At 39.3% G+C, this 24,151-nt stretch overlaps 1 protein-coding gene across 4 annotated transcripts in view; it reads left to right on the plus strand.

Annotated features, from left to right (window-relative positions):
• The window catches only part of PRKN (parkin RBR E3 ubiquitin protein ligase), a 1,416,081-nt gene that overhangs the window by 678,237 nt on the left and 713,693 nt on the right, over positions 1-24,151 (plus strand). For all 4 annotated transcript variants that reach the window (XM_017869558.1, XM_017869559.1, XM_017869556.1 and 1 more), the window contains exon 5: positions 9,867-9,950. In XM_017869558.1, coding sequence (XP_017725047.1) covers positions 9,867-9,950 — 84 coding nt within the window. The remainder of the gene's footprint in view (positions 1-9,866; positions 9,951-24,151) is intronic.

Below are 24,151 nucleotides of genomic sequence, written 5' to 3' on the forward strand. Positions count from 1 at the left end.
AAGGACTTCATGTCTAAAACACCAAAAGCAAGGGCAGCAAAAGCCAAAATTGACAAATGGGATCTAATTAAACTAAAGAGCTTCTGCACAGCAAAAGAAACTACCATCAGAGTGAACAGGCAACCTACAGAATGGGAGAAAATTTTTGCAATCTACTCATCTGACAAAGGGCTAATATCAAGAATCTACAAGGAACTCACAAGGAACTCACATGTAATCTGCTGAAATAAGGATGGACTCTAGAACACATTTGGTAAAGATTTTCATCAAAATGATCAATGATTTCTTAAAAGTTAGGGTTTTGTGGTCAACTTCTGTAATTGTAAAAACTCATGAACTTATAAATAAGGTTTTATTCCCTGATGTATTATAAGTAATATTTTAAGTTCGTCTTCCAATCGACTTGTTTATCTTCCTATGTCAACATCCTCATGTATGTGAAAGAAAATTCTTGTTGGTTTTTAGATCATAGAATATTGCTGCTGTTTTGTGTGTTCCATTGATTTTTCTATGAAAACAGTTAATTTAATTGTAATAATAGTGACCATTGTGTTTGACAGTGAATATCTTAAAAATTCAAAGTAACAGTGACTTATGTAATGTGAGAGTTTAGTTTTTCTCTCATGTGAAAGTTTAGATCGGTGGTTCAAGGCTGCTATGGCACTTCATGGTGACAGGAACCCAGACTCTTTCGATATTGTTGCTCTACTGTGTATAACCTTAACTTGTGGTTCAAGATGCACTATGTATATTACAAACAGGAGAGAAAAAAAAGTGGATGAAGAAAAGGACAAGTAGAAGTTTCCACAGGACACTTCTGTTGTTCTGTAAATATGATGTATTGTTGTGTAACTCAGTAGATCTCTTTTCATTTCTGAGTCTGTGCTATTGTGTGATACCCCATGATTTATTCTAGTCACTGTCAAAGGACATTTGCTTGTTTCCAGATTTGGGTTAACATGAGTAAGGCTGTGATGTTAGATTCTTGTACGAGTGTATGTTGCTTGGACCAACACCTTGGAGTGACAGTGCTGAGTCATAGTTTAACTATATGTTTAACATAATAAGAAATGTCAGGGCTGTGCGCTGCGGCTCTAGCCTGTAATCCCAACTATGAGAGGTCGAGGCAGGCGGATCTTTTGAGGTCAGGAGTTCCAGACCAGCCTGGCCAACGTGGTAAGACCCCGTCTCTACTAAAAATTCAAAAATTAGCCGGGTGTGGTGGTGCATTCCTGTAATCCTAGCTACTTGGAAGGCTGAGGCAGGAGAATCACTTGAACCCAGGAGGCAGAGTTTGCAGTTAGCGAAGATCGTGCCACTGCACTCCAGCCTGGGTGACCGAGTGAAACTCTGTATCAAAAAAAAAAAAAGGAAAGAAAATCCAAAACCATTTTCAAATTGGTTGTTTTACATTTCCACCAATTACATGTGAGAGTGTTTGTTAATCTTTATCCTCACTGACATTTAGTATTATGATAGTGGCTAAGATGTGAAATCAAGTGAAATTGTATCTTGTGATTTTAAATTGCATTTTCCTGATTATTAATGATGTTGAACATCGTTTTATATAATTATTGGCAACTTATACGTCTTGTTTTGTGAATAGCCTGTTCAAGTTTTTTGCGTATTTTTAACTTAAGTGTTTGTGTCTATATTATTAATGTGTTCTTTATATTAGCTCTTTGTAAGCTCTGAGATTATTTGACAATTATATGTATTATTAATATTTCCCAAGTCTGTGGCTTGTATATTCATATTTTAGTGTTTTTGATGAGCTTTAATATTCATTGAAATTCAATTTATACATTTCTTTATGTGGGGTTAGAGTCTTCTGTGTCCTTACAAGGAAATTCTACCTGTTCCAAGGTTATCAAGATGTTCCCGTTTGTTTTCTGTATGGAGTGAGATATTTATATTCACTTTTTCAAGCAACATTTGCTACAGAGATTCTCTGTCTCTTATTGAGTTTCCTTGTCAACGTCTCAGTTCATTTTTTCCTCACCCACTTTATTGAGAATAATTTGTGTAAATAGACTTCCTCCATTTGAAGGGTACAATTTGAGGAGTTCTGACAAGTACATAACAACATAAAGCCACCAGCACAGTCATGATAAAAAACATTTCCATAGCCTCTCTATTTGTCTGCTAGGACTGCCATGACAAAATACCCCAGACTGGAAAGCGTAAACAATAGAAATGTATTTTCTCACATTTTTCTGGCAGCTAGAAGTCTGAGATCGAGGTATGTCAGCAGGCTTGGTGTTTTCCAGGGCCCCTGTCCTTGGCTTGCAGATGGCCACCTTCTCCCCATATTTTCACATGGCCTTTTCTCCGTTTTTAAGGACATCAGCCATATTGGATTGGGACTCACCCTAATGACCTCATTTTAACTTAATTACCTCTGTCAAGACCTAGCTCCAAATGCATTCACATTCTGAGGAACTGGGAGTTAGTACTTAAACATAAATTTTGAGGGGATGCAGTTCAGCCCATAACCCCCCAAATAACCCTTATGCATTTATATAGCCTGTTCCCACTCTGTGCTCCCACCCCCAAGCGACCTCTGCATTTCATATAAATGGAATCATGCCACATATTCCATGCTTGGCTTCTTTCACTCAGACTAATTCTGAGAATCGTTAATGTTGTTGCATTTATAGGTAACAGGACACTGCTTATTCTTGAGTAGTCGTCCACTGAATAGTTATACCACATCTTGTCTATCCAGTCAGATGAAATATTTCGCAGAGATGTGGGTGCCCTCCAGTTTTTATTTTCCATTTGCACCAACAGTGTGTCTATTCCAGTTGTTTTACAACTTGTCCGTCTTTGACATGGGCATTTTCAAAAATCTTGCTCATTTTAATGGGTGTGATCAGTTCATTTGTAATACCATTTTTTTGTAGCTACTATATAAAGTCTACAAGAAAAGCGATTGTTCGCTCTTTTTTATAACTGCAGTCTCAGGGTTTGAGAGCAACAATAAATATTTGGTAAGTGGATAAATATTTTGGTTTAACGAATTTTTTTCATTCTTTTTCCTTCCTACTGTTTAATGATTGCATTTATTATGCCACTACTCTAACCATGGCATTGTGCTTAGCTTTGTGAGAGCGTAGAATCTTTAAATCAAATGAAGGAAGATGGATGTTCAGAACAGTGTCAGTGTGTACTATATGACAGAGGGAGATACATGCTTTAGAAGAATTATAAACAGCATGCTGTAGAAAGTGACATGATCTTGGGGAGGGCTGGATAATAGGGAAATTGAGAAAAAGGTGAATTCAGAAACCCATTGGACTGTGCATCCAGATCCCTTGGAACGAGGTTTCTTATTGCTCAGCTTTTACTAAACCAAAAATAACCCTACTCAGGCAGTTCTCTTTTGAGAAATAAGAAATAATACTTGTAACAGTTGCCATTTTTCAAGTCTCTATGTGCCAGACACTGTGTAAAGGCGTCTGTTGTGTTGCCTTTGCACAGTGTTGTTTGTATTTGTGTTGTTTCATTTAATCTTCATGCACACTCTGTGAAGTAGATATTTAATTCCTCACTTTTCAGATGAAGAGTACAAAGTTTGGAATGGGTCCATGCAACTAGCTCGGGAACACATAGCTAGTCATTGGTAGAAATGAAATTCAACAAATTTGTGAACTTCAAAGCTCCTTCTTTGTATCGTTTTGTTACAGACACAGATAAAAAAAACATCAAGGGAAGACTCAAGCTTCTGGGTACAGCTGTTTTCAAGATAGTTTTGCTGTTGTTTTATTATATCCTTAGTATGATTTACAAAATTATTTTAGTCCCTTACACTTAATTATGTGGCTTAAATGTTTGTGAATTATTCAAGAGAATATTTTAAACCCTTCATATATGATGACAAGATGAGATAATAGGGTAGGTATAGTTTAAGTAAAATTACTATTAAATAACGTTTTTCAAAAACTGTAAATGTCATGGTTTACTATTAATATTTTGGAAAATAGAATTAGCAATTTATTTTAAGCATCAATGCATATACTCACATATGATGAGCAGATTATAGCATTTATTTAGATAACTCAAGTAATTATTTTGCTTTGTCAATCTGGGCTGTGTCTGAGTAATATTTGAATATGAATTAGCCAGTTACATACTTCAGTTTTCCACTTTACTGGGCATTGAAAGACGTAGCCAAAATGGCTTAAGATTATTAGTTCTAGAACTTCTTAAAATAAATTTTAAAACTCACATTTTATAGATTTTATCAATGCTTTCCCTCTGTTGGGTAATTTTTCTGGATTTCTGATTTACATGCATCATATAGATGTCTTTAGATAATATTTGCTTCACGCTTTTCTATAGACAGTAACATTAGTCAGGACCAATCCTCAAATGCCATCTCTAGTTGTCATTTTCCACTTACTGAAGCAAACAATTTGATGAATCCCATGATTCAATTGCTGCCCCTCTATCACTGTCTTCTCGAAATTCTCAGGTCAACAGCACTAAGGTTTTCACTGTAATTTCTCACTTGAGACACAGGACGTACCTACTCGTACAAACATATGTGATTATATGTTAGCCAAAGTGCCGCCACAATATTAAAAATAAAAAAGTACTTTTCAGCATGAGTTTGGAAATTTTAATTTGCTGTAGATCAGGGGTCATCAACCTTTTTCTGTAAAGGGTCCAACAGTAGATATGATAGACGTTGTGGGTCATGAGGTCTGTGTTGCAACAGCTCATTATAGCATACAAACAACCATGCTCTATGTGGCCATATGCCAATAAAATTTTATGGACACTGAATTTTAAATTTCTCGTGGTTTTCATGTGTCATGAAATATTCTTCTTTTTGTGCTTCTCAACTATCAACAGATATGAAAACATTTCTTAGCACAGAGTGTGTATAAGGTGGTATTTGGCCAGCAGCCCATGGTTTCCTTACCCTGCTAGTGTTGCTAAAATAATTCATATATTTTTCTTGGTTGTAATCATAACTAGGCAAAAAAAAAAAAAAAAGAGAGAATGTTTCCTAAAAACCAGGCAAATTTTTTCTATTGTACTATGTAACATTGTATTGAGATATCTTTCTATAATTCAGTAGCTTTGAGGGATTAAATAGTGGTTTTGGTTCTCCAATTGACATATTATCATCCATAGCTCCCTTCTACTGCCATGTATTTTTGCAGTAGTTTTTAATCTGAAGACCTTTCTTACTACTATATAAAAACTATTAACTATAAATGCTTTAGCCATGCAACTCTTAAAACACTCTGTTCAATGATTAGGCAATTGAAGTTTTATATTTTCCAAAATTTGACAGGAGCACAGTTAAATCTGCTATTCGTACTATTCACACATTCACACTATTAGTGTGAGTAGCTGTGTAAACCAGCATATCTATTTTACTGTGTTGAAGCCCTAGATTCAAAAGAATTCCATTCAGTTTTACTACTTATACCATGGTGTTATGGTTTGAAATCAAGAAGAATATTGTGAATGAGTTTTCTATAATGTCTCTGAAAACACGAATTTGTCAGATAACATAGCACCTGATGTGACAATTACAGGAATAGTTCCATAAATATTTTAGTTGCTATTTGGGCACTAAAAATTTAAATATGAAAAAATAAATATCTGTGATATGCACAGAAAAGTCTCACTGAATGCTAGACTTTGAGGTAAGAAGTCTTACTCTGTGAAGCAAAATATAACTGGGACCTAACTCCTGCATTTAATTATTGGTGTTCCTTCTTTTTTTTTTTTTTTTTCTTTTTGAGGCAGAGTCTCACTCCATCACCCGGGCTGGAGTGCAGTGGCATGATCTCAGCTCACTGCAGTTTCTGCCTCCCGTGTTCAAGGGATTCTCCTCCCTCAGCCTCCTGAATAGCTGGGATTACAGGCACCCGCCACCATGCCCAGCTAATTTTTGTGTTTTATTAAAGACAAGGTTTCACCATGTTGGCCAGGGTGGTCTTGAACTCCTGACCTTAGGTGATCCACTCGCCTCAACCTCCCAAAGTGCTGGGATTCCAGGCGTGAGCTACCATTCCCGGCCTATTAGTCCTTCTTCTTGGCTGTTGCCACGCAGGTGTGTCATTGACCATTGCATGTGTCGTGAGTCAGTCAGAAGAAAACTTCAAGAGAAGAGAAGCAATGTTGTCCCATTTAGTTAATGGTTAACCACAGCGAAATGGATTTCTTTTAAACCCAGGGACTTTTCAGTGCCTCAAGCACAGTATGGTTCACTAGGAATCGCCACCAACCACAGTATGAGAGCCAGAGCTCGGCACAGGCATCTGGCCAGAGATCTCCTTGTTTCCGGAATCAAGATGACTGCCATCCCAGGGAGCACTGCTCCTGTTAGAGCTGTCAGTCAGGTTACATCACAAGGCCCGACAATTACCTAATCATCCCCTGACTCATTTCAGAATGATGTGACAAGCTTGCAGGGATACATGGAGATGAAAACCAGAAAAAATTAAATTAGATGAGGAAAGGGATCAAAGGAAAGTAACATGAAGCCAAGGGTAATATTAGTAAACGAAGTGTGTATTATGAGTTATGTAAAATTGGGAGAGCCGGTCCACAAATTTGACTCTAAAGTTTTCCTAATTGTCTAAAAATGAGAGAAATCTGATTTGTCGTGTCCATAAAGGTAGAACAAACCACAAGCTACAGAGAAAAGGACCTTAAAACAAACAAAGGAGCAAGATGTGCCCTCTGGGTTCTTGTCAAAGGATTTGCAATTTGCCATGTAATTTGCATATTACATATATATTTAATAATCATAATTAAAATCCTCTGTTGAATATGGGAATTCAATGTAATAAAATAGACATGTTTATTTATCCATACTACTCACACTATTAGTATGAATGTTATGACTATCCAGAAAATAGAAACAAATGTCCCGGGGAATCGATACCATTACAAAGCAGATTTAACTTTGCTCCTGTCATATTTCAGAAAATATAAAACCGAAACTGCCTCATCATCATACACAGGGTTCCAAGAGTTTTATGGCTAAAGCAATTGTAGTTCAAAGATTTGTATAGAAGTAAGAAATGTCCTCAGATTTAAAAGTGTAATCATTGTAGCGGATTGCATTCTAGCCACATGGATCTCCACTGAATTTCTCACTTTAAGCTGGAAAAATGAGGCTGATGAATGTGATCAAGTTCGTAGGTATCATTTCTTTACCTCTCTTTTCTTTCTATATATTTGTAAGTTTTATCAAGTGAATATATGCACATGTTTAAAAATCAAAGGTGCAGATACCCTTATAATAAAAACAACTTGGCAGGTAAGGGAATTCATCACCACTTTTCTCTTTTCTCTCCAGCCTCACTTCTGCCTTCCAATTCCTCATATTTCTGTTTTTACTTTTGTATTGTCCAAGCTGAATAACATGTATATTTTGTTACATAAATCATAATTAACATCCTCTGTTCAGTTTTAATAGCGTTACTCTGAAGTTGTTAAAATCACATGCGTGTGTACATTATCGTGAATACAGTGGGATGTGCAAAGAAAATTAAATGTCTTGTTCTTTGTGACTGATGTGATCTGAATGACAAGCCCTGACCCTCTTATGTGCCTGCAACAACATTGCCTTGATCATCAATCCTATGTCATCATGTCCTGGGCCCCCAAGACCACTTCCCACCTCCAGATTCAGTGATTCACCAGGAGGGCCTGCAGGACTTGCCGTACCTTCACACACATAGCTAAGATTCGCTACAACGAAAGGATGTGAAGCAAGCGGAAAAGGCCCAGGGGGAAAGTTTAAAGCAAAGCACAGGCCAGGCTCTGTGTCCTCCCGCAGTGGTCACTCAAGAGGCACTCATTCCCCCAGCAGCCAGTTGTGACAATGCGTGTGAAGTGTTGTCTGCCAGGAAGCTCATTGGAGACTCAGTGCCCAGCAATTTTAGTGGAAACTGGTCATGTAGACACCTCTGCCTGGGGCTTATCAAAATTCCAACCTTGCAGAGGGTGAGAAGATGTTGCGCATAGCCGTGGTTCATACAGATAGTTCAGGCTCTGCACACCACCCAGAGCAGTAAGGGAATGATGTGGACACTTCCAAAATTCACATTCCCAGACGCCAGCCAAGGGCCAAGCTTGAAAGCAGACTTTTCAGATCATCGCAGTTTCAGTCCTGCTAGAACTCTTTTCTGCAAACTCACCTCCAGATTAAGCAGTGGCTTTTGGGTTAATGATCAGTGGATCCCAGAGGCAGCTTCCTTTTGAGGTTTGGGGTAAAGAGCCTCTGTCAAATGGCTCAGTTTCTTTCAGGCACAGCTCAGGTCTGGAGAACTGCTCTGCATCCCCTGCTTTTCTCTAGAATAGTGCATGTGTGCATGCATGAGTGTGTGTGTATGTAGTATGTGTATGCCTGTGTGCTGTGTGGTATTGTGTGTGGGTGTATGTGTGTGGGGTGTGTTAGGTGTGTGGGGTGTGAAGAATGTGTGTGCACATGTATGTATGTGGTATGTTTGTACATGTGTGGTGTATCTTGGTGTGCATGCATGCATGTGGGTATATGTGGGGGGTGTGAGGTGTGTGGGATGTGTGTGCACATGTACATATGTGGTGTGTTTATGCATGTGTGGTGCGTGACATGCTGTGTGCATGCATGCCTGTGTGCATACATGCCTGACTGTGTGTGTGAGTGTGTGGCATGCATGTGTATGTGCACACATGTAATGGAGAAGGAGGGAGGGAGGGAGCACTATTGTAGTCTAGCAGTGGTGGCTGTGAACCCCTGCCCACCTCCCACGGTATTTTCCCCAGCATCTCCTTCAAGGTGGCAGGGCGGCTCTGTGCTGGTTCCTGAAGCAGAGGTGGGCCTTGTGATGACTGATTTAGCTCCTACNTTTTTTTCTTGAGATGGAGTCTTGCTATATCTCCCAGCCTGGAGTGCAGTGGCACAGTCTTGGCTCACCGCAACCTCTGCCTCCTGCGTTCAAGTGATTCTCCTACCTCAGCCTCCTGAGTAGCTGTGATTACAGGCGTGCACCAGCACACCCAGCTAATTTTTGTATTTTTAGTACAGACAGGGTTTTGCCATCTTGGCCAGGCTGGTCTTGAACTCCTGACCTCAGTTGATCCGCCCCCTTCAACCTCCCAAAGTGCTGAGATTGCAGGCATGAGCCACCGCCCACAGCCCGATTTCTTAAAATTTAGTCAAAAATTATGAGCCAGTTAAATGGTTGTGATGCTTTTTACTGGTTTGCTTTCTAAGAGGAATGCAATAATTGACACTGATATTTCATTTTAAGTGATCTTCTCTAATTTAAAAGAAGTGTTGCTGTTATTTGAATTTTTATTTCTTTGATGCCTAGGAAAGTTTGCTGAGCACCCCCTTGATGCCAGGCCCTTCTCTAGGTGTTAGGATGCCTCAGGGAACAGAGTAGACCAAGTTGGCTTTTGTGTAGCTGTGGTCAGTAGGGACAGGCAGCCCTTGCTCTGTGCTGGGCCACTGCATGGTGGGGTTGGGCGGGACGGTGGTGATAATTATTATGAAGCAAAGGAAGCCTGGAAGGGCAGACAGAGAAGTGGAGCAAAGTCAGGGATGGCCTTTCTAGTAAGGCAGCATTTAACCTCAGCCCTAGGGGAAAGCTACAAGTGGAAAACGAACATATTTGGAGCAAAATGTCAAATATAGTCTTTGTATATTGATGAATATGGTTTTGACCTAGCAGATCCGTTGAAAGGGTCAGGAGGAACCCCAGAGTCTGCAGACCACACTTTGAAAATTGGACCCCACCAATTTCACTATTATGTTGTAATACAAGCGGACATAGTTTAGAAAATGTCTTAAGGAGAACATTTCTATTATAACTCATATAAGAATATATTGTTGTTTTTTCCCAAAGGGTCCATCTTGCTGGGATGATGTTTTAATTCCAAACCGGATGAATGGTGAATGCCAGTCCCCAAACTGCCCTGGGACTACTGCAGTAAGTACCTGGTCGCATTCACTCCTCTTATTGTGAGAAAATGATGGCATCTTCACTGTTTGCTAGGAAATTAGAGACAAAAATGTCAACTGACTGTTCTTCCATCTAATAATGTTTACCAAAATTGTTATGATATTCAAATACGTTAATTACATTCACCAAAAATCCAACCTGTGACCCTGCCTTCCAGGGTCGCTTTCCTAGTGACTTAACAATTTTGGGGACCATGTAGAAATGTGTCAATTTTAACTCCTTACAAAGTTACATCCATAGAAAGAAAAGGAAACGTAAGAGAAGGAGAGCCAGTTCAGAGCTTCCAAAAGAAAAATAACAAAAGTATAAGATTCACCTTTTTTCCTGCTCCAGTGATATTTTATATTTATATTCCCCATAATTAAAAATTGATTTTTTTTTCTGCTTTACCTCCTTCTACCTTTCTTTAGTAGTTTTCTGACATAGTGGACTATTACAAAATATACTATGGGTGGCCAGCTCTGTAATCGAATTACCATCCTCTGTTCTTTGTAATCCTTTCTCTCTTTGCAAGTATATGCCGTATGTTTCATAGATAGCAGATATTTCCTGAAAGAATCCCTAAGCTCTGAATTTATTGTTTGTTTGTTTGTTTGTTTGTTTATTTTTGAGTCAGAGTCTCGCTTTGTTGCCCAGGCTGGAGTGCAGTGGCGCAATCTCGGCTCACTGCAAGCCGCGCCTCCCGGGTTCATGCCATTCTCCTGCCTCAGTCTCCCGAGTAGCTGGGACTACAGGTGCCTGCCAGCACGCCTGGCTAATTTTGTTTTTGTATTTTAAGTAGAGACGGGGTTTCACCGTGTTAGCCAGGATGGTCTCGATCTCCTGACCTCACGATCTGCCCGCCTCGGCCTCCCAAAGTGCTGGGATTACATGCATGAGCCACCACACCCGGCCACTCTGAAATTATTTTTAAGATAATTTTGTTATTATGGTCATGTTTAACATGTATATTGTTGTTTTTTTTTTTTTTTAAACCTCAAAACTCGCTGGCTCCATGGTAATCTGACTGTATGCATTTCCTGAGTTGTAAATACTGTTATCGTGCCAACACAAATGTCAGTGTTAGTTCCCAAACTGTCAGAGCCAGCTGGCCATTCATATCTTCTCTAAGGAACAGAGTCTGTCAACAGCAACAGGTACCGTGTTTGAGCGAGAATCATTGGAGGAACTTTCTCTCGCCAATCTGCTGGCTGATCGGAAGATAGCAGTGGGCAACAATCAACAGTCACTGTCCACCAGACTAGGGCTAGGGGCTATGGACAGATTTTTATTCATCTCAATCCTGAGGAAAGAAATCCTGAAGAAAAATAATGACTTGTATGTCACTCACAGATTTTTGAGACATCACACAGTCTTGCCAGTTTCCCACTGGGATGAAATTAAAGTGCGTATTTCCTAGGGTGGCATTCTTAAGTATAATTACATACCTTTACATGTATACAAATGTAATATGTATATATTATAGCATACATAATATGTAGATATAATTACATCTAATAGTGCAATTATATATATGTCTATGTTTCCACAGATACATATGTGTGATACATATATACATACATATAATCTTGCCCTTAAAAACTTGTAAGTACAACCCGATGGGTTTATGCTTACAAGTTTTTAGGGTCAACATTATATGTACGTATAGGGTATACATATATACAACAGTATATGTATAATGTTTGAGTTATATCTGTAACTGAAACCTGAGTTTGGGGCCAATATTCACTCTTCCTGTGCGGCACAGAAAGTCCTGGGTCTGGGATGTTGTTTAATGCAGTCGGTCATGAGTTGTAGTCCTGGATACTGGGCTGAGAGTAGCCCAAATCCTCTAGGAGCCCTGTCTTTCAAAGGAGTCCTGAAATGATTTTCCCAGTCAGTATTTCAAGGAACATAAACTAACAATCAGAAAAATCACAAAATGTATGTGGAAACAAGCCATGGTGAGTAAGAGTGAGCAGAATTCAAAACAGTAAAGAACATAGAAATTGAAATCATCAAGGATAGAGTATAAGGATGCTTAATATGTTTAAAAAATAAAGCTGTATAAGACAAAGATTAAAAAAAAAAGAAAACTATTGGAAATATCCAGTCGAATTAAACAAGCACATACACCTGAAATTCTAGAATTATATATAAATTTTAATAATTGACACAAAGTTTACTAAATGGGCTGAACAGCAAATAAGACATAGCTAAAAAGAGAAAATAGAACTTAGATCTGAAATTTGACCTGAAAAAAAATTATCCCAAATGCTGCCAGAACATAATAAGATTTAAAATATAAAAGAGAACTTAAAAAACATGGAAGATAGAATTTGATAATACAGTCATTCCTATCTACAGCCATACCACCCTGAATATGCCCAATCTCATCTGATAATACAGTCATTCCACATATCTTTGGGGGATTTGTTCTAGGGCACCTTCCGCCCACTTTGGATACCACAGTCCACAAATAAGGGTACTCATAGGCTGTTTGAAGCCATCACAGCTGTCACATAGAGACTTTAAAATCCATGGGGCAAGGAAGCCTTGTCCAGAAGCTTCCAGCTGACACCCCTTGATCCCCTTGTCTATATCAGGCCAATTCTGTGCACAGGATAGTCCGGATTCGCTCCAAGGTAGTGTGGGTGACACTAGAGGCTGCGTTCTTTGATCATGTGGGGGCGGCAGCTGCCCCACCAGGATGGAGAGGAAGGAAGGCTTCTTCCCATCAGCCCTATGGGTGACAGCTACCCCTGGGTTCCAGGGAAGGTCAGAAAGTACATCATCACCCCCGAAGGCCTCGCACCTCTGTGGCCCTTGAGGCCACCCCATGGCCCTTGGCACGCATGCTTTGGACATGGGGTTGCATCATGACCAAAGGCTTTCTCACAAAGGCCACGTTCCTGCTTGCCTCTCAGGTGGGAACACATTGTTCCTGAACAAGGATAAGGAGGCGCGTGCATAGCAACCCTAAGACCATGTCTGGTGTGCACTCTTGAGTGTGTATCTGTGGCGGAATACTGGCCGTGCTCATGAGGCCTATTAGCCTATGAAGTTCCCGGTGACAAATGAAGCTTCCTCACACTCATTGCACTCACCAGGCATCTCTCCAGTGTGAGCATTCATGATGCTTAAGGCCTGAGTGTGGCTGAAGCATCTCTCATAGGTGGCCTCTCCTGGGTGTGAGTTCTCCATGCTGAGTGAGTGGGAACTTTCTCAGCCTGGCTTCCCCAACAAATCCCTTCTGTGGTGTGGATTTTGGAATTCTGAAGGAGGTAACAGCTTTGGCTGCAGGTTTCTTCATCTTCCCTGCACTCAAAAGACCTTTCCTTGCATAGAAGATCCTGGTGCCAAATGAGGGGGGAGTTTTGGACCCTTTCTTGTCATTGTAGCACTTGTAGGACGTGTATAGTTCCTCACACTCCTAACACATATGGGACTTGCCTGGTAAATTTTCTGGCAGTAAATAATGGCTGCTGCTTCTCAAGACCTTTCCAAACACCATGCGTTTATAGGTTCAGAGCTGGGCCTCCCTGTCTTCTCTGTATTTGAGTCCTTGCTGTTCAGTACCCTGGCCCCTCATCAATTCCAGCTGTGTGGCCACAGTGGTTGCGGGGAGCGGGGAGTGGCCTCAAGTCCCAGTGAGGGCTTGAGTTCAAAGGTCTTCAGTATTCTGCGTGGACCATGCTCCTCTGGGCCTAGTAGAAAGCCCCTTCTCCAGGAGAGCAGCCAGCTATGTCCTCAAAGGTCATGGTCCCTGTGCCAAGGTCATTATCTTCCTCACCCTTATTGGAACCTCAGGCTGGGGACTTCCCGGGAAGCAATTCCTGGACCAGTCACCTGATCAGTCTAGTCAATGTCAACATTAAACCCTCAAAGTTAGAGGTGAACCTCCATTGTCTAGTATAACCATTCAAGGGATTGAACTAAAATACAAAATGCCAAATTGGGAGACGGAAAAAAAAAAGAGAGGGGGTGAAATATAGGAAAGTGGGACAACTTAAGTAGCACACACAAAAATGGCACAAGTAAAACCTCATGTAACAGAAAGGAAAAGAAATTGAAGTGCACTAACTGAAGTTTAAAAGACAATGACTCTTAGACTGGGTTAAAGGAAGAGAATCTAGCTTTACGCAGGTTACAAAAGACATACCTAAAAGAGGTGAGCAGAAAAACAACAAGAGTAAAAGAATGGAAGGTAATAATCCAGGCAAGTATTAACTCAAGAATGCTGTTGAAACCATTTTAATTGCTCATAAAATAGATTATTAGGCGAGGGTAGAAACATTACTAAAAAAGAGACTTTAAAGATTTTGAGGAAAAATATGTTCAGAATCCCAGGAAAAAGAGACTTTTGAGGTTCTGGGGATAGAAAGGTTTAGTAACCCAGGAAGATAAAGCAGTTTAAAATGGTATGGATTAACATGGATTCAAAATGTACTAAGGAAACATTGTCAGAATTAACAAAATACGTGGATAAATGTAGCACCATGGTGGGAGAGAGAGTAACACAGCTCTCTGCGGAGTTGGAGGCTCCTGTAGTACAAGCTTAGGAAGGATGCATCTGATTCATACCACCAGTGAGCCCACGACATCAGGATAGAGTCACTTGGCAACTGGAGGATATCAACAACTGATCATGTTTTAGGACCTTAAGAAATTTAATATCAATAGCAAAAATGTAACTCTAAAAATCTGTTACACGTGGACATGCAAATCACTGAGTCAATGTCAAAATCTAAATGGAAATAAGGGAACAAGCCACAATGAAAGGGTACCACATAGCAGATATTTTGGAGTATAGCTAAATTTGTATTTAAACAGGGAATTCAGGATCATAAATACCTCAGAGATATTCTTATCAAGGTAGGAAAAGGAAGCATCATATCCAACTATGTTTTTTCTGCCATATTTATTAAACACCAACTAAACGTCTGTTAAGTAAAGGGACTGAGGGTTACAGGACTAACCATATCAATAGCTAGCCCAAGTTCAGTGCTTAGTGTCAGCTGAACTCTTTCACTCTCTCTTAAAACCATTTTTCTGGATCATGTTTTCCCAATGCAGCTAAATACAAACTCTGACTCCTGTATTGTCTAAAGTCAAGGTTTTGACGGTATTTTGGACCCTATATATAATTTATTTTATGTATTTTAAGTTTATTAAAATTTTGAATTTCTATCACTTAGACAAAATATCCATGTACTTAGAATTTAAAATAGCAGCATTCCTAATATATTCTTAATTAATTAATATTTATACACTTAAAGATAATCTTAGTAGATCATTTTAAATAGCAGTAAAATTTACCCGTGGTTTTTAAGAGTGCAAATACAAACTTGACCCTAACTCTCTTATAGACAGAGAAACCTGAACCCAATTCAGCTTTATGCTAATCGCTGTTATTTTAGGAGGGAGCATACTATTTGTTCTTACCTTTTATAAAAAGAATTCCAGTCAGCTCAAAGGATATAGGCTTGAGATTAAAAAGGGGATGAAATCAATTAGAATTTTCTCCATTAGTGAAACTAATTTGACTTTGGATATGGCATCAGACTTTAGTTACTCTGTGTCAATCTTCATTTTATAATTTACCTATGATACCTTAAACCAAGCTTGTTCAACCTGCGGCACTGTATGTCGCCAACGATAGCTTTGAATGTGGCCCAACACAAATTTGTAAACTCTCTTCTGAGATTTTTTGTGTGTGATTTTTTTTTTTCAATTCATCAGCTATTTTTAGTGTTAGTGTATTTTATGTGTGACCCGAGACAATTCTTCTTCATCCTATGTGACCCAGGGAAGCCAGAAGATTGGACACGCTGGCCTTAAAAACTTCAGAGCAATGATTTGTGTCTGCATGTGTACTGGGGGATGTGTGTTTCTCTTACTGGGGCACGCATAGACTAAGGAAAACCCCAGAGTCCTAGTGTCTGAGCATCATTTCTGAGTTCTGAATCGTAACTTGTAACACTGAGCTCTGCTGTCATCAAACGCTCCCCTCTGGGACCTCTGGCTTTGGCTGTGTTTTTCTGGTAATGAGGAGCCCGTTAACCAACCACAGGAACCTTGCCTGTTCTCTCACACCTGACAGTCACACAGTAGGGCTTAGGGTGGGGGAATTTCCTCAAATAAAAAAGAAAGAAAATTTAAATCATCTCTTTAAAGTAATAAATGACTTTAAAGGTTATTTCAAATAAATTCTTGTGGAGGGGTGTTGATTTCCTACTGCACAACCTATCATATTTTTTATATATCATATATTTTTGAGAGGTAGAATTTACCTGAAGTGTTATGTAAAATAATAGTTTCTTTTTTAGATTATTTGATTTTGACTGGAATTCAACTCTTATACATCAAACATTTTTTTTTTCTTATCAGAAGCAGTAGCGTAGGACCTCTTACAATAACTCCAAGATTTATTTCAAATGAAATTAGATACTTAAAACTATCCCCTGAACTGTAATAAATAATGTAACTGTTAAACTCAGTATAATAAATAGAGTGTTTTCATCTTATTCAACATGCAATCTATTTTTCACACTTTCTCCCTCTTAGGCTCAGTATATGCCAACTGGAACATTAGTTTGAATACAAGTTAATATTCATGGTCTGTACCTCTGATTTCATGTTCTTGAGAGATGTTAACTGAAACAAAATTAATAGCAAATACGTCTCCTAATACTGAGCAATTTTGATTTATGTCAGAAGTCATTTCCATATTTTATGTCCAGAAAGTTTCTTAATCATGTTTTAGTTTGATCAAATTACTATCCTCCAAGGAGTTTGCATTTCTTTTGTTTGTTTTTATTGTTGTTTTAGACTTCATTAGAATCACAGAAAATGAGACTCAGAATTTCTCAGGATGGTTTCATGTGTGAACTGTATGTTTGTTTCTTTGTTGGTTTGTTTTCTGGTATCTAATAACAATAAAAGGTGGTTTGCTTTTGTTTTTAAAAAACGACCTTGGATGGAAAAGTGTCCCTGAGATAGTCACAAATGACGGTCTTTATTTGCACATTATGGGAGCTGTGGTCTCCATATTCTCATGTTGCCCATGCTCGTCTGCACTGCGTAATAACTATCAGCACAAACATCTCCAAATATATATTTAAGCAATTCCAGCTTTTGTGACCTTTCAGGGGTCCCATTGTGGTCAAAGGGCAACTGGACACTTAAATGTAGAGAGTAGAAAATGAAAACAGAGGTAAAAGACAAATGGACTAATTCACTCCCCTTTTCCTTGTGCCCTGGTGTTTGGCTGAAGACAAATGCTCTGCCTGCCCTTACATTGTTCTCCACAGTCATATTTTCTTAATTCTAAACAAAATTGAATTGTGAAAACTTTGAAGTCAAACTCAGATTATGATTGAATGGTGTCTAAGCGTGACAAAGGGTTCTCTGTTGTCTGACATGCAATTTGGGGTGACAAACTAGAAAGTTTTCTTAGAACATTTTTCAAAAACCCGATCCAGCATTCAGACTCAAGGACAGCTTCTTTCTAAACCAAGTTTTGAGTACTTGATAACAAAAGTTTCTTGTTCTTTTTTGAATGGTTAAGGTTAAAATTAGAAGATAGATTTTTTTTTTTTTACAGAATTAGTTTAAATCTTACAAATTTGAATCAAAATTTCATTGATATATGAAAATGCATTAGTTGCCCATGAAAAAAAGTGTCAGTTTTTTAAGTGTGCTATAGAAATTAAGGTAATATTTTAAGAACTTCTGAATATCTTTGAGGGTATGAACCCGAACCCCAGTTTAGTTATCCTTTTTCTGTGAGATAACCATGACATAACTTCTTTTTCATCAAGGCTCTTTTATAACTTGGTGGAAAACTGAATTAACAGCCATCTTCATAGTAGTGTTAAAGACTCCTTGTAAACTGCTACGTGAAAAATTAATCTCCAGAGAAAGAAAACCAGGTGCCGGAACCAGTGTGCCTGTAGCAGAGAATCTGCACATGTCAAATAACAGTGTCCATGCTGCTATCACAGAACACGACCTTGGTTTAGTCTATGATGCCATCTTTCCAGCAATATGCAACTTCCAAAATATGTTTTTTAACTGTCAAAGATACTTCTTGCTTCCCTGTTCCAGGAAACTCCTAGTCAAGGTGAATGTCAGCTGTTTTTTACACTTGATGATCTGTTATTCCCTATTCTATAGAATACTTTATATACAGTAGAACAAAATCATGCATATTACTACAACATACTCAAATATGAGGAAGTTAAAACCTGTTTATAAACCCCAGAGGCTTCAAAAGTCTTATTTCTTCTTTTTTTTTTTTTTTTTTTTGCCTTTCCATAGAATGATTCAAAAGTCAAACGTGTCAGTCCGAGGCTGTATTGATGGTTGCATTGCAGGTTTAGACAAAGGCCCTGACAACAAAGAAACAACCAAGCACTTTATCTCGATTACTCAGAAAGGTGTGCTTCTAGACCACTAGGTTTTAGAGTAGGAGAGAGTACATATCGATCTACCGGAGAAGATAGCAATAGATACAAAAAAAGATAATTTCAAATAGATTTATAAATGAGATTCTGAGAACCAGAGCAAAGAAAGATTAAATACTGCTGTAAGCATTCCCGAATGTTTCAATCGGGATGGTAGATTAGACCCAAATGGAAATATCAGGGATTAGAGATGGGAGGTCACTCTGAGATTGCCTCGGTGCAGATACACAGGAGCCTAATGGAGTGAGAAGAATAGAAGGAAGACGTGAGAGTAATGGGCCAAGAGATTGAGGCCTGTTTCTTGGCCGGGAAACAGCCCGCCTGGTCCTTCCAGCAGGTAATTGATGGCTCCCGGGGACGCGTACTTCATCATGCCTTGATGGCGGTCATTAAGAAGCTATCATCTCTCTTACTCAGGTCAAGCTAGCTCTCAAAAAGTTATCAAGAGCCACAGTAAAATTTAGTTTTTAAGATATATGTGGCAAAAATCCTTTAAAGCCAGTTTACCATACTTGAGATTTAGAATGGAAATTATAAGCATATGGAGAATCAAATCACAACTGAAACGATGTCATGTGCTGTTGACCCACACGTGGTGAAACACTCCCTTCCACTAACGTTTCTTGGAGAAAGGACCATAGTTTGGGATCTTCAGATCATCTGAACTTCCTCAAGTAGGCAGTCATCATTCCCCTTAATACTCAGGGCTTAGGAAAATAACTTCGGTGGTGATCATCTTACGTGAGTATTATTTACAAGGTACAGAGAAAGTGTTTATGTTTCAAGAGTGGAAAAGCAAAAGATCATTTTTAAAATTTGCATCTTTCCATTGAAAGAAATGTAGATAATTTTTATAACACATTGATTTGTTGTGCTGGTCACTATGCAGAAAACAAAGACTGACCTTCAGGATGTAGGAATCTAGCCGAGTAGAAAAGACTTCACAGAAATCACTGCAATTCAGATTCCACAGAGCAAGTAAAAAGCTTACCAAGCATTTCTTCTGTGCCAAGCATTAGGATAGAAAAACGAGTATTGAATTCACTGCTTTCATAGTTTGGGAAAAATTGGGGATGGAGTGAAACATGTAAGCAAACGATGATTTTTATACCAGGACCTAAATGGTAATAAGGCTGGATGTGAAGGACCGTGCAAGGACTTTCCTGTGAACAGGGCAGAGAAATAACACCAGTTAGTATTTCATGAGTGACATGAAACATGCACAGAAAGTGCTTATGGGGTTCAGAAAACACAAAGGTGATCAAAGAGGACTTCGTGGAGGAGGTGAGGCCCAAGGGGTGGGTGGTGGGATTTTCACAGGTGGTGATGTTGGCAAGGTTGGAAACATTTTGTGAGGTACAGGAAATGACAGGAATAAAGGAATAGAAAATTAAGGTTGATGCATTCCCTAATGCTACTGGCCACTTGTTCTGTGCCAGACAGTCCACTCAGCTCCAGCATATAAAATCAGCATTCCCTGCTTTGATGGAGCTCTGCCCAGTCCTGATGACCTTGGACTTGTCAAGAAGGAAGATGAGAAAGAAAATAGGATGTTAAGAGGACGTGAAACAGGGCAGCTGCCTGGAATCTACCCTGGGGAAATTAGAGGTTGAACTGAGCTGCACAGGCTGAGCTAGACTTGATGACTGGGGGTTGAGGACATGCCCAGCAGGGAGGAGGCTCCTACAGGAACCCAGCAGCAGTCAGCAGGGAACTGCTCTGGGAAGCACCGGGAGGTGGTGATGGCTGAAAAACAGGAGGTGGTGCTTTACTTCCTTTTCGTTTGTTCATTCCTGTTTGGGGGTTTCTACTTAGAAGTTCATTAGCATAATAGACGTAATCTCAGCATGTTGAAGTTGAGGTGTTTTGAAGGCTGAGACAGCAGTTGCGCAGTCCGTAGTGCAGTTGTGGTGGAACGATGGCTTAAGGAACAAAAAGAGTAAAAGAGAATCTTAAAGGGAACAAAAACAAAATATTATTTTGTACAATTTTTTCTGCCTCCCTTGCATCCCTGGCAAAGTGTGAATAAAGGTAAATTAGAATTGGCGTTTCGCCTTTGCTAAGACTCAGAACACAACATACAAATGAGGTGTTCATTTAGAACTGGGTAGAGGAGCCACTCTTGTCTTGTATTTATTGGGTTATTAACATCAGCCATCTGGTGGTCTTCTGTCTTGACTGTTCATGTTTCTCCAGTGTGTTCCTCAGTGGGAATCTGCTTAGTGGTTGATTGAAATTCTGTCTTTATCAGCAACTCTCTGTTACCTATAATCGCTGGAAATGGATGATCCAGTATGAAGGTTTTCCTGCCTTTCTCTTCCTACTGCTTCCTTCTTGTCAACCTTCCAAGAAAACCGAGGACCCTTTTTTGTTACCGTTACCTTTTCAAAATATTAGAGGGGTGACAAAATGGGTTACTATGTAAAGTGAACTTTGAGACTATCTAAGATTTCATCCTTTCCAAAGGACAATTGAGTCGATAGCAACTATATGCTGGACAATTTGAGAAGCTGGATTGAGAGTTCAGGAGTCTGTCTGTAACTCCTTCTCTTTCTATGTCCATGTCCATTGACCTCTGTTCATCTCCATTTGTCCATTTGTGAAGCAAAGACTGCACATCAGTGAATTTTGAGATGTCACTGATTATTTATGCAGACACAGGACTCAATGAAGCTTCCTTGGCTTTCAAAACTGAAGGATGTTCTGTTGGGATCATCTAACTGTATATCTGAAGATTTTTCTTATTCAAAAACGTCTCTATTTTCTGGATCCTAGCATTGTCATTTTTTCCTCAGGGTTACTGATATGGTTTGGCTATGTCCCCATCCAAATCTCAACTTGAATTGTGTCTCCCAAAATTCCCATGTGTTGCTGGAGGGACCCAGGGAGAGGTCATTGAATCATGTTGGCTGGTCTTTCCTGTGCTATTATCATGATGGTGAATAAGTCTCATGAGATCTGATGGGTTTATCAAGGGTTTCTGCTTTTGCTTCTTCCTCATTTTTCTCTTGCCACCACCATGTAAGAAGTGCCTTTCACTTCCTGCCATGATTCTGAGGCCTCGCCAATCATGTGAAACTGTAAGTCCAGTGAAGTCTCTTTTTCTTCCTGGTTTCAGGTATGTCCTTTTCAGCAGCATGAAAATGGACTAACAGTTATCTAACTTACTAATTTCTCACCTGCCTTATGGAAATGAACTATTTTAACAATCAAAGAACCATTTCTCCATGTGCTTCCGCCATTTTATTAAAACTTATACTGATGTTTACAAGAATTGTAAGTGCCATTAAGTAATTTTATATTAAGCTATTAGAACTCATATTACTTAGCACAACGTACAATATATGAAGACCCTTTAGAGAATCAGTTCTAATTTAGTATTTAATAGTGAGTAGTATTAATTATTATAAGGCATGCATTTAAATGTGGATATTTTATTGATAGAACAATGAAAATATTTTAAATGCATTCAGTGCTTAAAAGGGCTATAGTTCAGCCAGGCACAGTAGGCCATGCCTATAACCCCACCATTTTGGGAGGCCAAAGCAGTAGAATTGTTTGAGCCCAGGAGTTTGAGACCAGCCTAGGCAACATTATGAGACCCCATCTCTCTGAAAAATGAAAAAAAAAAAAAAAATTAGCTGGGTACATGCCTGTAATCTCAGCTATTTCGGAGGCTGAGGTGGGAGGATTGCTTGAGCCCAGGAGGTGGAGTTTGTAGTGGGCTGAGATTGGCCACTGCACTCCAGCCTGGGCAACGTAGCGAGACTGTGTCTCAAAAAAAGAAAAAAAAAGGACTATAGTTCAGTCATGAACCATAGTCAGTGCATTTTTCTCCATTTATGTTTGCTTTTATTTAAATAAAAGAAATGTTTATTTCATTTATGTTATTAAAATTCTTGTGAACATCTTGCAAACACATATTTGCTTTTATTTAAATGAAATATATTCATGAAATATATTCATTTAAATAAAATATATTCCTTAAATGAAATATATTCATTTAAATAAAAGCAAATATAAATGGAAAAGAATGCATTGATGCATTGTGAGGTTCATTACAGCTGAATAATTATGGCCTATGGCTCTATGAGAACTAAACCACAAAACTAGAAATGCAGACTACACTGCATGGGGGCGAAGCTTGAGAGCCTTCTCAGCAAGACCCTGTGTTTCCTCTTAAGGAACATGCAGGGTCAGTAGAAATGTTCTAAACAAGTAGCCACTCTAGGATAGGGAATGTCAGCCATACGTATGGGACTAAATGCACACTATGACTGACAGATCGCCAGAAAGTAAATAATAGAAAGGTTACCCAAACTGGAAGATGCTTAGGAGTCTACAAAGTCACAATTTCTACAATTTAGGGGCTATAATCCATTAATACTGGTTATCATGCACTGTTTAAATTGTGGTTCCTTAGAAGCTGTGCAATGATATACCGAGAACTACGGGTTAGTCTGATTTCGCCGTATTTTCTTCCCAGTGATCACAACTGGAGTACCTCCTGCAGATTCTGTCAAGATATGACAGGTGGACCTCAAAACACAAAGCAAAGCTAAACTAAACCTTAATAACAACCTAAACCCTTTGAAAAGGTGAGAACCAATCTGTTTAGAAAGAGAGGTAGGGGAATGGGTGGGGACTGGAGGCAATTGGAGCATTAAGAGGAGCTGAAGAAATGGAACACTGTTACTCTCTCCATCAAATAGCGCTTTGTGGCTAAAGACATGTTGAAGAGAATGGCCACCATCTGGTAAGAATTGCCGTAAGTCCAAATGTTTACAGGTTCAGGAACTAAATTTTAGCAACTCAGTTCTTGAAGAGATGAACTCATGAGCTATCTAATACAAAATAGATTATGAACCATGATGTTCATTTATTGGTTTATACTCTGAGGACAGCTCCAATTCCATGGTATTCATTTTTATTTTTTATTTTTTTGAGACAGAGTCTCACTCTGTCACCCAGGCTGGAGGGCAGTGGTGTGATCTTGGCTGGTTGCAACCCCTGCCTCCCAGGTTCAAGTGATTCTCCTGCCTCAGCCTCTCCAGTAGCTGGGACTACAGGTGTATACCATTATGCTGGGTTAATTTTTGTATTTTTAGTAGAGACGGGGTTTCACCATGTTGGCCAGGCTGGTCTTGAACTCCTGACCTCAGGTGATCCACCCACCTCAGCCTCCCAACGTTCCATGGTATTCATATCTTCCCTCTCAGCTGCATGACTTTCCCTCTTGCCCTCTACTCTGTCCTTGTCTCATTCTTGTTGCTTTCTTTCATCACTACTGTTCTTCTTGGGCAGCTCCCCACTAACTTCACTTCCCTCAGTGTTACCAAGCTATTCATCCTTGCGTGTTTAAAAATGTGTCTGCAGGTTCATAAATACTCACATCAAAAATGTGGTTCTAAGCCGGACATGGTGGCTCACCCCTGTAATCCCAGCACTTTGGGAGGCCAAAGTGGGTGACACCTGAGGTCAGGAGTTCAAGACCAGCCTGGCCAACATGGTGAAATCCTGTCTCTACAGAAAAATACAAATAAATAAATAAATAAATAAATAGCCGGGCATGGTGGTGGGTGCCTATAATCCCTGCTACTTTGGAGTCTGAGGCCAGAGAATTGCTTGAACCTGAGAGGTGGAGGTGGCAGTGAGCCAAGACCGTGCCATAGTACTCCAGCCTGGGCAACAAGAAAGAAACTCCATCTCAAAAAAAAAAAA

Source organism: Rhinopithecus bieti, unplaced genomic scaffold (assembly GCF_001698545.2).
Source record: "Rhinopithecus bieti isolate Rb0 unplaced genomic scaffold, ASM169854v2 scaffold_3948, whole genome shotgun sequence".
Lineage (NCBI taxonomy): Eukaryota > Metazoa > Chordata > Mammalia > Primates > Cercopithecidae > Rhinopithecus > Rhinopithecus bieti.